Source organism: Cuculus canorus, chromosome Z (genome assembly GCF_017976375.1).
Source record: "Cuculus canorus isolate bCucCan1 chromosome Z, bCucCan1.pri, whole genome shotgun sequence".
Classification (NCBI taxonomy): Eukaryota; Metazoa; Chordata; class Aves; order Cuculiformes; family Cuculidae; genus Cuculus; species Cuculus canorus.
In genome coordinates, this window is record NC_071441.1 from 69012502 (window position 1) to 69026131 (window position 13630).

General features: G+C 43.7%; 1 protein-coding gene across 3 annotated transcripts in view; it reads left to right on the plus strand.

Moving 5' to 3' along the window:
- FAM219A (family with sequence similarity 219 member A) overlaps positions 1-13630 on the plus strand; it is a 103465-nt gene that overhangs the window by 50437 nt on the left and 39398 nt on the right. For all 3 annotated transcript variants that reach the window (XM_054054279.1, XM_054054278.1, XM_054054280.1), the window contains exon 2: positions 6657-6756. In XM_054054279.1, the coding sequence (XP_053910254.1) occupies positions 6657-6756 (100 nt within the window). The remainder of the gene's footprint in view (positions 1-6656; positions 6757-13630) is intronic.

A 13630-nucleotide genomic window follows, 5' to 3' on the forward strand; every position in this document is an offset into this window, starting at 1 on the left:
CAGGCAAATGCATAGCTCGTTAGCCTTAACTTTGCAGCTTTCTCTGGTATTCCCTTGCAACCCTGCTGCAATGTAAGGCAAGCATTTCTTATACTGGTGATCAGAAACGTGAAAAAAAATTACTCCCTTTTTCTCTGTGAGAGCCCTCTCTGTATCTGAAGGCAGCTATTGTATCCCTCCCAGTTCTTCCCCTCTCATCTCTAAACAATCCCATTCTTACAGTGTTCCTGGATGGTTGTAGCTTTAAGCTTTCATCTATAGGACTGCTGTGGGGATTACATCTTCCCTGAAAAATGGGCTCGAAAACTGTATGCTTAAGCTGAAACCTGACAGTTGCAGAAGACGGAATGAGAGAGCCTTTTGTGGGGTTAGCACATTCCGTTCCTGCCATACATCCCCTTGTGATGCTTTCCTTTCTCTTGCTGAACATGCTATTGCTGACCATTGTTCATCTATATGGTGGATTCATCGTGATCCACTATAAATTTCACAGCATTTGAGCCTTTTATGTCATTTTTCACAGGCAGACTATGCACACCTTGGTTCTCAGAGGTTTTGTTCCCGGTGTTTTTCTAAGTGCTTTATGTTCATAGATGTTCGTGTCTATATTGTAGTGATATCCGGAGGCTGTGGAGGTCTGTTGGCCGAGACACCATGGCGGTGTGCTTTCACGTACCCAGCTGTGCACATCAGAGTCTTCTCTCCAGAAGACTGCTGCCTGCAGCTTCGTTTCTCAGGATAACCTGGTGCAGTACAGCTTGAGGCAGAGTGAATCTGCAAACAGCACCCGATTTTCTGTTTCCAGGGCAGAGAAACTGAAGACATAAGTATTTATTAGCAGGAGCAATGTTGTAGCCCAAGGCTCTGGAATGACAACAGAGGAATGATAGAAACTTTGCAGTCACCTGGATGTACACCCTGTATTTGAGGTGGATGTGGTTTATCACTTGTTTTTCATAGAGTTATAGAATGGTTTGGGTTAGAAGAGAGCTTAAAGACCATGGGCAGGGACACCTTCCACTAGCTAGGTTGCTCAAAGCCTCATCCAGCCTGGCCTTTTCTGCTGTCTAATTCAGTCTCTCGTGCACAGAACATCTATCAAATTTTTCGTAGTCAGTGTTTGATGTGGCTAAACACTTGAGCATGTCCTTTCTTGGTAGTGTTTATTTGCAGCATGTGATCCGTGTGATCAGCTTCAGAAAGCAGTAGTCTGCTGAGCTGCGAGTGCCTACTGAAGGCTGTCACACGCATGTTGGTACTGAGACTTCCAGCACCTTTAAATTAGACAGAAGACAGCAAGCACGTGATTGGTTGGTACTGGAGACAAAAGTAGCTGGATGGTGGCACCTGGGCTGGGGCAATCCCAAGCACCATTACAGGCTAGATGGAGAATGGATTGAGAGTAGCCCTGAAGAGAAGGACTAGGGATGCTGGTGGATGACAGGCTCAGCATGATCTGGTAATGTGTGCTTGCAGTCCAGAAAGCCAATCATATCTTGGGCTGCATCAGAAGGAGGTGTGACCAGCAGGGCAAGAGTGGTGATCCTGCCCTTCTACTCTGCTCTCATGAGACTTCACCTGGATCCCTGCATTCATTTCTGGAGTCCTCAGCACAAAAAGGACATGGATCTGTTAGAGCAATTCCAGAGGAGGCCACAAAGATGATCAGAGGGCTGGAGCACCTCTCTCATGAGGACAGGCTGAGAGAGTTGGGCTTGTTCAGCTTAGTGTAGAAAAGAGTCCAGGGAGATCTTATAGCAGTCTTCCAGTACTGAAAGGGCCTCCAGGAGTGCTGGAGACAGATTCTTTATCAGGGAGTGCAGGGATAGGACAAGGGGTAACAGTTTTAAGCTGAAAGAGGGGAGATATAGGTTAGATCTTAAGAAATGTTTTCTTGTGAGGGTGGAGAGGCACTGCCACAGGTTGCCCAGGAACGTTGTGGCTGCCTCATCCCTGGAGTGTTCAAGGCCAGGTTGGATAGGACTTTGGAGCCTGATCTAGTGGGAGGTGTCCCTGCCCATGGTGGGGGGTTTGGAACAAGATGATCTTCCAACCCAAACCTTTCTATGATTTTATAATACTCTGGAACAGTTAGCTCTTTCTGATTCAGCTGATGATGAACAAACTAAAGCCTCTGAGCTATGGAGAATAGTGGTGGGTAAGCCCTGTTCATTGTGTCTTTCCTTGAAATTAGAGGGTAGGAGCAATCTTCCCCTTTTGTGCTTTATCAAACAGCAGAGCTGCTCTAATAATTGTAGAATTTCCCACAGAAAGCAAAGTAGAGGACATTTTCTTAGGTCTGTAAATATGGCTGAGTTTTAGGATTGAGAAGGGTGAGCAGATAGAAGCATTTCGATTTCCAGCTGAGTTTTTAAGGAGCAGCTGAAAGCCACAGAAACTGTGTGTGCCCGTTCCCTTCCACATGCACCGGGGTCCCAGAGGATTTGCAGGGTGGAAAGCAGAAACTTGTTAAGCTTGCAAGATGTCAGAAGTGTTGACTGTGACGGAAGGCAAAGGCAGCTGCATTTTCCAAGCTGTTTCAAAGGTTCATTTGTACTCAGTGACTATCTCGATTGCTGAGGGTGTAACTGCACAATGTGCTGGCTCCTGGGGTCTGTTTTGCTCCATAGGCAGTGTGGGCTACTTAGAGAGACAGGTGATAAGAGTAGAAAGGCTACTTTCTACTTGGTGCATTATGGGAGGTGTTGTACAGCAAAAGTACAGCAAAAAGGAAAGAACAAAAACCCTATTGAGCATGCCATGTTTCTTAACCCCCAGATTTCATTTTAAAGTGGCTTCAGCTTCTCTCTGTGCCAATTCCTACTGCGGATTCACAGCACTCCTGCTCCGTGGAGGTTTACTGGAACTGATTTCTGATGTTTAGAAGTGGCACATGGTGTGCACTGTAGGATGTGGCTGTACTGAACAGGGGGCAGAGTTTTCAGGTTCTGTTGTGTCTAGCCTGTACAAAACCACAAACTAGTGAGTTCTGCCCCTCTATTCAAATGCTGTGGTTGTGCATGCCCAATTAAAACTGTGAGCATGTAGGGAGAAAACTTTGATTTATCAAACTCTGGCCACAGCCAAACATTCATGCAGTGGCCTGATTGAATGTATTTCTTCCCTAGGAATGAAGACATGAAGAGGCCATAAGGAACAAAAGAAAACCTTTAAATGTGTTAAATTCCCATAGCCATTTAAAGCCTGTGCAGCCACATCTTGGCACTTGTGTTTTGATTGGGAGTGTTGTGTTTCCGCAGTGAGCAGAAAGAAATCACATCATCTGCCTTGGGACTTGTTATACCATTCAGCGGAGATTTTGACATCGGGATCAGAGCTGAATGCGTCAACTTAAGTAGGCTTGTGAAAAAGGGCAAAATCACCAAGTGAATTCCAATAGTGAAAGCCTGTCGTGAGTCTTAGTGTGTTCGTAGGCATTCACAAGCAAAAGGCCTATTAGTCAAGTAAGTGTTTCTCTGGGTCGATGAGCTATAGAGAGAGAAATGCACCTGTTCAGTATGCACAAAGCAAAGCATATTTGTGCAAAGAGGCAGCTCCAGCTGAGCTGCCGTGGGAATGCTGTCATTCTCACAGCCAGTATTGTTACTGTGGAGTCCAGTGCATTGCTGCAGAACATGTATGAAGTGATGAATGGGAAATATGATGGTGCCTCAGCGCTCTCGGGATAGGGATAGATACACGCTGGCACTAGGAATACTTTCTGGCCCAGCTCTGTTTCCTTTTGGTCCATTTTACTCTTTGAAGGGAGCGGGTCTGGCCTATGCACACAACAGTGACTGCCCAGGCTCTGCTGGTGCTTTGTGATCCCTCAATGCTAGTCGCGGGTCTTTGTTCAGCAGTTAATGCCTTTCCCTGCAGTTCTGCTGTGTGACAGAGGAGTTCCAGACTTCGGAGATGAATTCCAGGTGTGGGCTGCCAATATTATGGATTCTGCTCATACGCCTTCATCAGAAGCAGAGGCACAGTCTCCACCAGTTGCCGAACCTCCTATATAGTCAGGGGGGAGAGGGAGACGCACTTTGCAGAACAGATTCGTCTGCTTTTATGATGTGTCTCAGATAGAATGGAATGAATCGTTTTGAAAGACATCTTTGTCTTCTCTGGAGGTCTAGGAAGCCTTTTCTATTTGTTTGGTCTAGAGCCCAGTTGTGAGATCATTCCAGCTGAGTCTTTTGGTCTGGGACCAGAATCTAGATCCTCAAAGGCACCTCAGAAGATTTCTCCCCTCCCACTGTCCATGCAACAGATATATAATGTCACTGGCAGGTACCTACAAGAGAAGCTACTGGCAGCACATCAGCTTCTGAAAAAAGTAGGGTCTGGTTTTGATTTAGAGTTAAAGCGTAGTTTTAACAGTTTGAACCTGGACGAGTCCTGGTGCCCAGGCCCCATGAATATCCAGCCTGGATCCTGGTTTAGCACCTTCAGCTGGGTGTGTTGGAGACCAATCCCACATTACAAGGACTGGTCTTCAGTTGAGATCGTAGAATAGGTTGTGACACAGAGAACTGGCTATTCAAGTTAGTTTAAAGGCCTCACCTACCCCTGTGTTGTGTCCCTGGGAGACAAGAACAGGCTGAGTCTGCAATGATGCCTCCCTGGTTCCCCGACAACATCAGTCTGTGCCTGGGAGCAGCTTGAGCCAGAAGCAGTACTTTTGTATTTGACAGATATGCCTTCCATTCACGTTTCTTATCTGTTCCTGAGCCCCTTTAGTGTCCACAGCAAAACATCATCTGCTGTATGGAGAAGGAGTGAGTTTGTTTCCAGCTGCTGCGTGTTAACTGCCACTTGATGTCTTATGCTTATAGTAACTGAGGACTAACTGATCCCTGTTCACCCTCTCACCCTTGCTGGAGTTATTTAGACTTCTCCCAGAGCCCACATCCATTGTCTCTCCCTGGCTGAAAAGTTCTAGTCTGTCCAGCTGGTCAGCTAATGGAACCTGCCATCTGAGTTCTCTTCCTTGAGTGATAGTAGTGAGTTTTTATAAAGTGAGAATTATTTTTTTTCTGTGTACCACTTCACTTTTAGCTTCATTCAATTTCAACCACTGGGTTTTTGGGGTTTTTTTTGCCATGCAGCTGCTGTATTTTGTCATTTAGTGTGGTTATTGAAGTACATTTTTTAACCTAAAATGCATATGATTCATCATTTATGCCTAACTGTGTCCTCTTGGAGAGTGGCTTTTGTGTTTGCAACCTGCTCTAATCTTATTAGCCAGTCATGACACTGCTGCACTAGAGGAATCAAAGGGCTGGAGCACATCCCATACGATGACACTCTAGGAGAGTTGGGATTGTTCAGCCTGGAGAAAAGAAGGCTCTGAGGAGACTTTATAGCTATCTTCTAGTACCTGAAGTGGCTACAGGAAAGCTGGGGAGGGGCTTTTTACAAAGGCATGGAGTGATAGGACTAGGGAGAATGGCTATAAATTGGAAGGGGGAAGATTTAGACTGGTTATGGGGAGGAAATTCTTCACAATGAGGGTGGTGAGACACTGGCAGAGGTTGCCCAGGGAAGTTGTGGATGCCCCCTCCCTGGAGGTGTTCAAGGCCAGGCTGGATGAGGCTTTGAGCAACCTGACCCAGTGGAAGGTGTCCCTGCCCATAGCAACGGGGTGGAAATGGGTGATCTTTCATGTCACTTCCAACCCAAACCATTCTATGATTCTGTTTCTTACAAAGTGATGATTTCTTCAGATATTGGACCTAATATTAGATGTTTGTGTTGCCTCTGCAGCTCTACCTATTATAAATCCAAATTTACATATGCAGATATGTATGTATATATATGCACATTCAATTTAGTTTCGAGCTTTTAGGTGGGAAGAAGTGAACATATTTGAACAACAATTTTAATTTTCACTGTGGTGCTAAGCAGAGATACTTCTAGCAGGTTTGAAGTTTGCTGTGAAAGGGCTTTACATATTTTTACCAGTGGCAGAACTGCGTGAATTGGTAGTTTGTCTCTTTCAGGATTCTTTGGTGTGCTATACTGTAGAATTACAACACGCCCTGGATTAGGTTGTCTGCAGGGAGCTGTGATGAAGCAGATAGAGCTTTGGTTTTTGAAGGAATTTCAGTGACAGTGAAAGGTGCCAGGATGCTGTGGTGACAGATAAATCTTTCTGGTTAGCCACAAAATAGGAGGAACAATAAGAGGAACTGGAGATTGAATTCTTCTACTCATTAAATTCTTATTCCTTCTGAGCTAGACTTTCACACAGGTGATCATGAGCTTCTTAGTTTTAATCATGAGGTTGACTGGTCCCCTTGGAACTGTAAATGCATTTCGTACAATACCCGAGAGAGTCATTGTATAAAAACGGTTTGGAACTACCGCTAGCCCAGGCTGAATTTGAACTGATGACCCACGCTCCACATTTTATTCCCAGTATCATCCATCATAAAGGTCTGGTGTTGAAATCTAGCATTTCCAGAGGTACTTTTAGGATATTGGATGTGCTTCCAGACTTCTGTGTTTTGCTCCTGGGTTTCAGCTGTTAAAAACACCAACATGTTTGCTGCTACCTCTGAATGTGAGTGGGGATGGAGTCGCCTAACAGCCAGTTAGGCGAAGAGACTGCGTAGCTTTTAGCTTAACCATTCTTTCTTCCTTTCCTTTCTTAACAGGATCCAACAGCTGCATCCATTTCGGACAGAGATTGTGATACAAGAGAGGGAGAAACTGTAGCCATGAACTATAAGCCGTCCCCACTTCAAGTGAAATTAGGTGAGTCCTTGCTGATGGAGAATTAAAAGGATGAATCTGAGGTCTGAAGTATGGTGAGGTGCTCCTGGGATCATGTGCACATTTCCATGCCTGTGGCTGAGCATGCTACCTCAGCTCAAACAACTCACGGAGCAGCTTTATCATTGTGAGTCTGCCACTGAGGGAGCTGACCTACAAACACGTGAGAACCATCTATCTTGGGCTTTGGTAGAGGAAGTAAGCTGTCTCTTGAAAGGAAGGCATTGCTTTTAAAACCTACACATTTTTACCATGCTAAGATCAAGGCTTGGCCAGATAAAGAATGGAGATAATATACAGGGACTGTAAAAAGAAGAGGAGAGGCAATAACTGCAAAAAAAAAAAAGAGGAAAGGATCAGAGACTTGGGCCACAACCAGGAAAAGACAGAGCTGTGTCATTGTTGGGTGGAGGGTTTGTAGGTGTCTAACAGCTCACGTACAAATACTCATGCTGTTTGTGAGCAATATTTTTTTAAGATCTGGAATCAGACTCATCCAATTAGCACAATACTCTGCTTCTTCACAAGGCTAATGCTTACAAGAGGACAGCAATTGACACATGGCTGTTCAGCCTGCAAAACCCACTGTTGTACCACACAGCCTCCAGAACCCAATGAAGAGCAAGTCAAAGGAACAGTGTGCTTTTTGCTTAGAGCTTGCATAAAAAATTGGGAACCTAAAAAATTTCCCAGCAGGAGCAGGAAGCAGTCCCTTGGTTGTCCTTCGCAACAGAACAAATAATAGCGAGAGGAAGTTGCTTTAAACTGATCGAGAGTGACTATGCCATGTTAGGGATGGCTCTGAAAGAAGTGGTTGTCCACACGTGCAGTGGAATAGCTCTGGCCCCTACCAAATGGGTGATAGTGAAGCTCAGCAGACAGCTAAGGTTTGAAGAAGATTTGGGGAAGTTTGGGCATTAGTGTGTGAAGAGATTATGAAGAGCTGTTCTCAACGGACAGGTTTTACCCAAGGACCTGCAGTACTACTGCAAATGTTACTTTGGCCTTGTTTATAAGTGGAGCTTTAAAGAAACAATAGGGAAAGGCTGGGCAGTGCTTATGAAGTCTCTAGGCTATGCCTCAGTACATGGTAAATTGAATAATCAGACAAATCTGGTTATAGCAGTGCAGAAAAGAATGTCACAGAGTAGGCTTATAGATGGCAAAAGAAAAGAAAGTAGTTGAATAGACAAGGTCTTATTGAATGAGTGACTCAAAAGGAGGAAGCAGAAAGCTGGGTATGAAAATACAGCAAGATTATGCAGCGAAGTGGAGGACCTTGAGCTACTAATATAGGATATGAGCAAGTGCATTGGGACAGTAGATCTGTCCTACGATCACAGTCAGGAATACTCTTAAACCAATGGATGCTTTTCAGGAAAAGGCAGGGAGCAGCAGTATGTGTTAATGACTGCACAACTCACCGTTTGGTGAAAGATATCACTGCCGCATGCTGTATGCCACCAGGATCCATTTTCACTGCCAAGCGAGTTCTGAAATGTTGTTAGAGAGATAATTACTCCTGCAGTAGTTGCTTTGGGTATTTTATCATCAGGAATCAAAGCAGTTGGTAATATTATTGGTAGGTCTGAGATATTCTTGCATTTCTAGGCAATAAAAATATCCTCCAGAGACACCTTAGTGGGACAGGAAATGGTGCTGTTTTAGACGTGGCTTTGTAAGTTATGAGGACATTATAGGACACCTGATCATGGAAGTAGGTTTGAATTCAGGGATAACAGGGATTCATGCAAGTTAAATTAAAAAGTAATTTGAAGTAGTTCTGTTACAAGCCTCAGTTTTATAAAGTAAGTGTTAGTTTATATCAGTAGATTGAGAAACACGGGAACATTGAAGGGGAAAATATCAAAAGGAAGGACATTGCTGATAGAGTTCTTGAACAGTTCTTTCATATCTGTGTTTATTAATGACTTTGACACAAAAAGCAGGAGTCGGCAAAGATTTTGTCATAGCATGTTTGGGAGAAATCAGTACAACAAAGAGATACCACAGAGAAAAAACATGAAAACTGGAATAACAGAAATGAGGAAAATACAGAAGGAGAAACTGAATCTGGCGTAAACTGGAATGTGCCAGCTGTAGCTCACAATGGAAGAGGCAGCCTATTACATTAGTGGATTAAAATGTAACTAATTATTAAAATGGACCAATACTTGAAAATATGCTATAGTCACACTTCTGCAGAGTTTAACAGCTTTTTCACATGGATCAGGTGCAGCAGAATGATTAGTTTTTCTGCCAGAACTTATGCTTTTCATATAGGAAAAATTTTATTCCACTTAGCCATTGCTGGTGCTACCATCCACCAGTAAAGAGGCAAAGAGAGGTATTGGAAGAGTCTGAGCAAGTTTTGTGGTAGACAGAGGTGTATCATTGCCAGGACCTCCTTTCCAGCTAGTGCTGCTGCCCAGTGAATACTCTTACTGCAATTTGCTTACAAAGGTAATGGTGGGGGAAATACACCTGCTCAAGAGGAATTGTCTTGCAAGGCTGACGAGCATCTTCCTGCCTTGTCTCCAGAGAGACGTCTGTTCAGAGACCTCTCTCTCTGCCTGTGGAAACAGCATGTCTCTTTAATTAGGTGAACACATATCTAGTGGCATTTGGATTGACTCTACTCTTGCTGTACCCAGATAAGCTTTGGGTTACCTGAAGGAAAACAAGGCTAACAGTACTGTCTGCATGCACTGTAACCTGCCATTAATCCCCATCACTCCTGGTGCTATTATTCTTAAAATATGCCCAGCCTTTACAATTTTCAAGCAGTTTAATGGCTCAGATACCCCAGCTCTGGGCGCATGTTTCTCCAACTGGTTGTTTTTATCTCTTCTGCTTTAAACTTGTCAGGATTTGGATTGGGTGTTTTAATCTCTTTAAGGCTAGAGAAAGTTACTGTAGTACATCAATATTTAATAGCCTAACTGGCAGAACCGTTGTTGGGGATGGTATCAACTAGGGTTTTAATTGTATTGCACATTTTCCGTATGGATAGTGGCATTTTTCACTGTTAAATCATAATCGATTGTTCAAATGTCAAATGCTCTGATAGAAGGTTGATAAATGTCATTTTTCACTCTGTGAAGATTCATATATAAATCTCATGTGCTTGCTGGAAGCTTGGTTCAAGTGAGCTCAGTTAAATACCAACCCAGCATGAATACAACTTTTGCTTCTAGAGCCCACAGTGACTGAAGTGTGACAGAGAGAGTGTGCTGTGCTACATGCACTGAACACAGATTTATCCTGCTGCTTGAACGGTCTTATCCTTGGTTGCGTCTCCCCTTCGAATAAACACATTTGGCCATGTGTTTGCTTCAGGGGTCAGTTAGATACCAGAAAACCTTCACAGGTGGCTTATATTTCTAGTGACTTCCTAAAGGTTACATCTGGTTTACAAGTGGAACAGTAAAACATTTAGCTTGCTGCTGGGACCACATAAAAAAAGAACCTTACACCAAGGAGAAATAACATCTCCCAGTTCATATAGTTCATCATCCACATTAATTACATATTTCTTACTATTGTGACACTCTCATTTTGTCTGTCTGTAAAGAACTGCAAGGCTCAGCCATGCTTCTCTCTTTATTTTAAATTACTTGATAAAGAGACTTCCAACAGCATCGGAAGCCTCTGTGTCCATTAGTCCTTAGGAGATGTCTCCAGCACATCCTTATTAGGAGGCATATACAGATGGAGCACATACCACAAGCCTTTTGAAAACAGAAGAGAGTTGTGATAAGGAGAGAAGGAGGAACAGAATAATCCCCAAGGGTAAATCTCAGGGACTCTGCGTCTGCTGGTTGACAATGAATCCTCATGGGAGCCCCAATAGACGAGATATTCTTTTAATGAAGCTTATGCCATCTGTTTTTCTATTTTGCATTTTTTATTTCCCTTCTCTACAGTGAAATACCCATCCAGACAGTCTTTGTCTTACCTACCAGTCAATGTCATGACAGTTAAGAGTTGAACCAGAATGGACAGTGTGGCAACTGGATGGAGTGTGGCAGAATAGGGTACAGTGGTGATGAGCCTTTGTGACAGCGGCATCTTCATTAGCCCATCCACCACACCAGGAGCTTGGCAGTAAATCTCCTGCATCCCTGTCTGCAGATGAATATGTGAGAGAGAGGCAGGCAGGCAGAGATGCTCACGGCAGCCTTCATCCCTCTGAGATACCTCCTGGTTCAGGTGTAAGCACTTGCTCTCCTTGAGTAAGATAGAATGACACAGTTATTTTGAAAGATTGCTCAGTGGCATGCCTAAAATTATGTGAAAAATTAGTGTCTAAGCTAGGTAAGCTATGTCCCACTGTAATACTGAGTGAGCTACATGCAGATAAGATCTCCTTCCATATGACCAAGAGGAAACCTAGCTCATACTGATGCAGGGTTGAAAGTGTTCATGGGGTTTGTTTTAGATGTTCTATGCAAAGCTTCTTGTAAAAAAAAAAATGAACTGCATTGCAAATGTAGCAGACAATTTTCCTGCTCTCCTGGCTACTGTTTTGTTCTCCTTCCAGCTTAGATCTCACGCTGGTATTTATCTTAATACCAAAAAGCACAGTGGCTGCTACTAGTCAGCCCCATAAAGAGAAGCAAGAGTCACAGATTTGCCTTTGGTGTAAGCTGCTGTAGCTCAAGTATACAATCCACCAGACTAACAAGAAACTTCCCTTGCTTCAAAAAGCAGGAAGCTGTCAGAACACTAACAGAAAAGAGCTATTTCATTAATTAATAGGATACTAACTCTTTCCTCCTATCATGCTGTATAATGTTGCCTTTTTTTCTATAGGAGACACAGCACAGATCACTTTTAGAGCAGGTTAGTCACAGCCCGGTTATGCTCGCCAAAAGCCTGGACCTTTTGATGGAGTGAGCATAAAAGCTTCTTGATTGACCTCATCCTGGCCTTTTGGCATTTCCCATGAGAAGAAGGAGGTGAAAGCAAGTGAACAGTCATAGTGGCCTGAGCCAAGCAGATGGCTCAAGAAGAGGTGAAGGAAGTCTTGATAGAAAAAGGCATTCTCTGACAAATAACCATAGTGCTTATCCTCCAAAAAGAGATCTCAAATGAGACCACCCAAGGCTTCTTGTCTGCTTCTGCTTCTTCCTGTATCGGTCCAACCTCTCTGTGTGAGATGCTGATGGGATCATCCTTGAAATTTGCCAAAGGCTGTTGCTGGTTCTGTGTAAGCTAAAAGGCTTGCTGGTAGTCAGTAGAAGGGAAGGAACACTGGTACCCAGAGCTAGAGAGCACCATGGGAAGACATGAACTGTAACTGGCCTAGCCACTCCCGTCGCTGTGATCCTCCATGTACAAACATCCTAAGGTTTTACTTGGTGACAGCAAAGGAGTTCATATCTGTGGCTTCCACAGTCTCTATCTGGTCATGGGGATTTGGCATGGGGACATCAATTAGATACATCCGCTTCCAAACACCGAACTATTTTAGTTGTGCCATTGAATTAATTCTCGCTTGTTGATGAACAAGATTCTCAAAAACTTCAAGCAAGTAGCTGGAATGGTGTTTGCTTAGAGCAATCTTAGGGATAAAACAGCAACAGCAACTGTGTAGCAAGGAAATACAGCATGTTGTACCTTGGTGTGCTTAACTTGGACAAAACCAAGGATCTAATTTATGGTTGGGTCCCGTCTTAGTGGAGACTGGACTGAACGGAGGAGATAATCCGTTTGAGGACAGAGTTTAATGACACTTCTGTGGTGTTAGCTCCTGCCTTCCAGCTTGCTGCTGCACATTCATGGCAGATATTGAATTGCTGTACGATCAGGGAACAGTAGTACAGGGAATATCAGTCAATGAGGTATGACAAAACCCTCAGGGTTCAACATAACAAAATTGGTGCATTTCTGGTTGAAACTTTACAGATGGTCGCTAATCCCAGTAAAAGACAAATTGCTTTTGTCTCCCCATGATACTCCCTGAAACTGATCTTTCAATTTGTGTAGTAATTTAACACCCCTGTGCTAGGGTTGTGTGTGGGTTCAGAGCTTATTTTAATGCAGCTCCATCAAAGATCTGCAAAGCACACAGCAAAGCATCCTATCACTGTTCGAAAGAATGCCTTGCTCAGAGATCCCCTTCCAGGTCTGCTCTTGCCATGGGTCAAGATGAAAAACTGTCTCTGGGAGATGCAATCCCAAACAGAGCGGGCAGCAAGCGTCTTGGGTAGGCTCGATAGCTTGGTATCTGCGTGCATCCGTGGCTTGTTTTTCATGTCATCTCTTCCAAGTGTGCTTCACGGCTTCTAAGCTTTTCATACAGAAAAAAGAATAACGAGGGGAAGTTGTAGCAGACTGGACAAATCAATGCCATTAGTGTATCCTTTTGTCAGTACCTCAAGTACTGTACTATTCCCAGTTGCTCTTCTGTAACAAGGCGATTAATGCTAATTAGGTACGGCAGCTGTTGTTTCTGGGAAGAAGCTCAGTAGGTAAATTAGGGAAACATTTTATAAAAAAGCTTCAACTCTTAAGCTCGGTCCCCAGGTTCCAGCTCTATTGACAAAACTGCAGATTTCCATATCCATAGCTGTTTGCATGGCGACCTCAAGTGACATCATTACCTTAAGTGCACAAAGCCATTTTCCTCTCCTGGGAACACTCATTTCCTTGCACACAGTCTGTACTTTGTACAAGGGGGATGGGTAATGTGGAAGACAGAGTGCAGTGGCCGTATACCACTGCTATTGATTTTCTTCATGAAGATAGAAGTGCAGCCTACGACTCGGAAGTGGGAGGAATTTATTTAAACATTATTTGATTTGTTGTTACTCTTCCTATTTATAAGAGAAGTTGTGTATGCAGATTTATT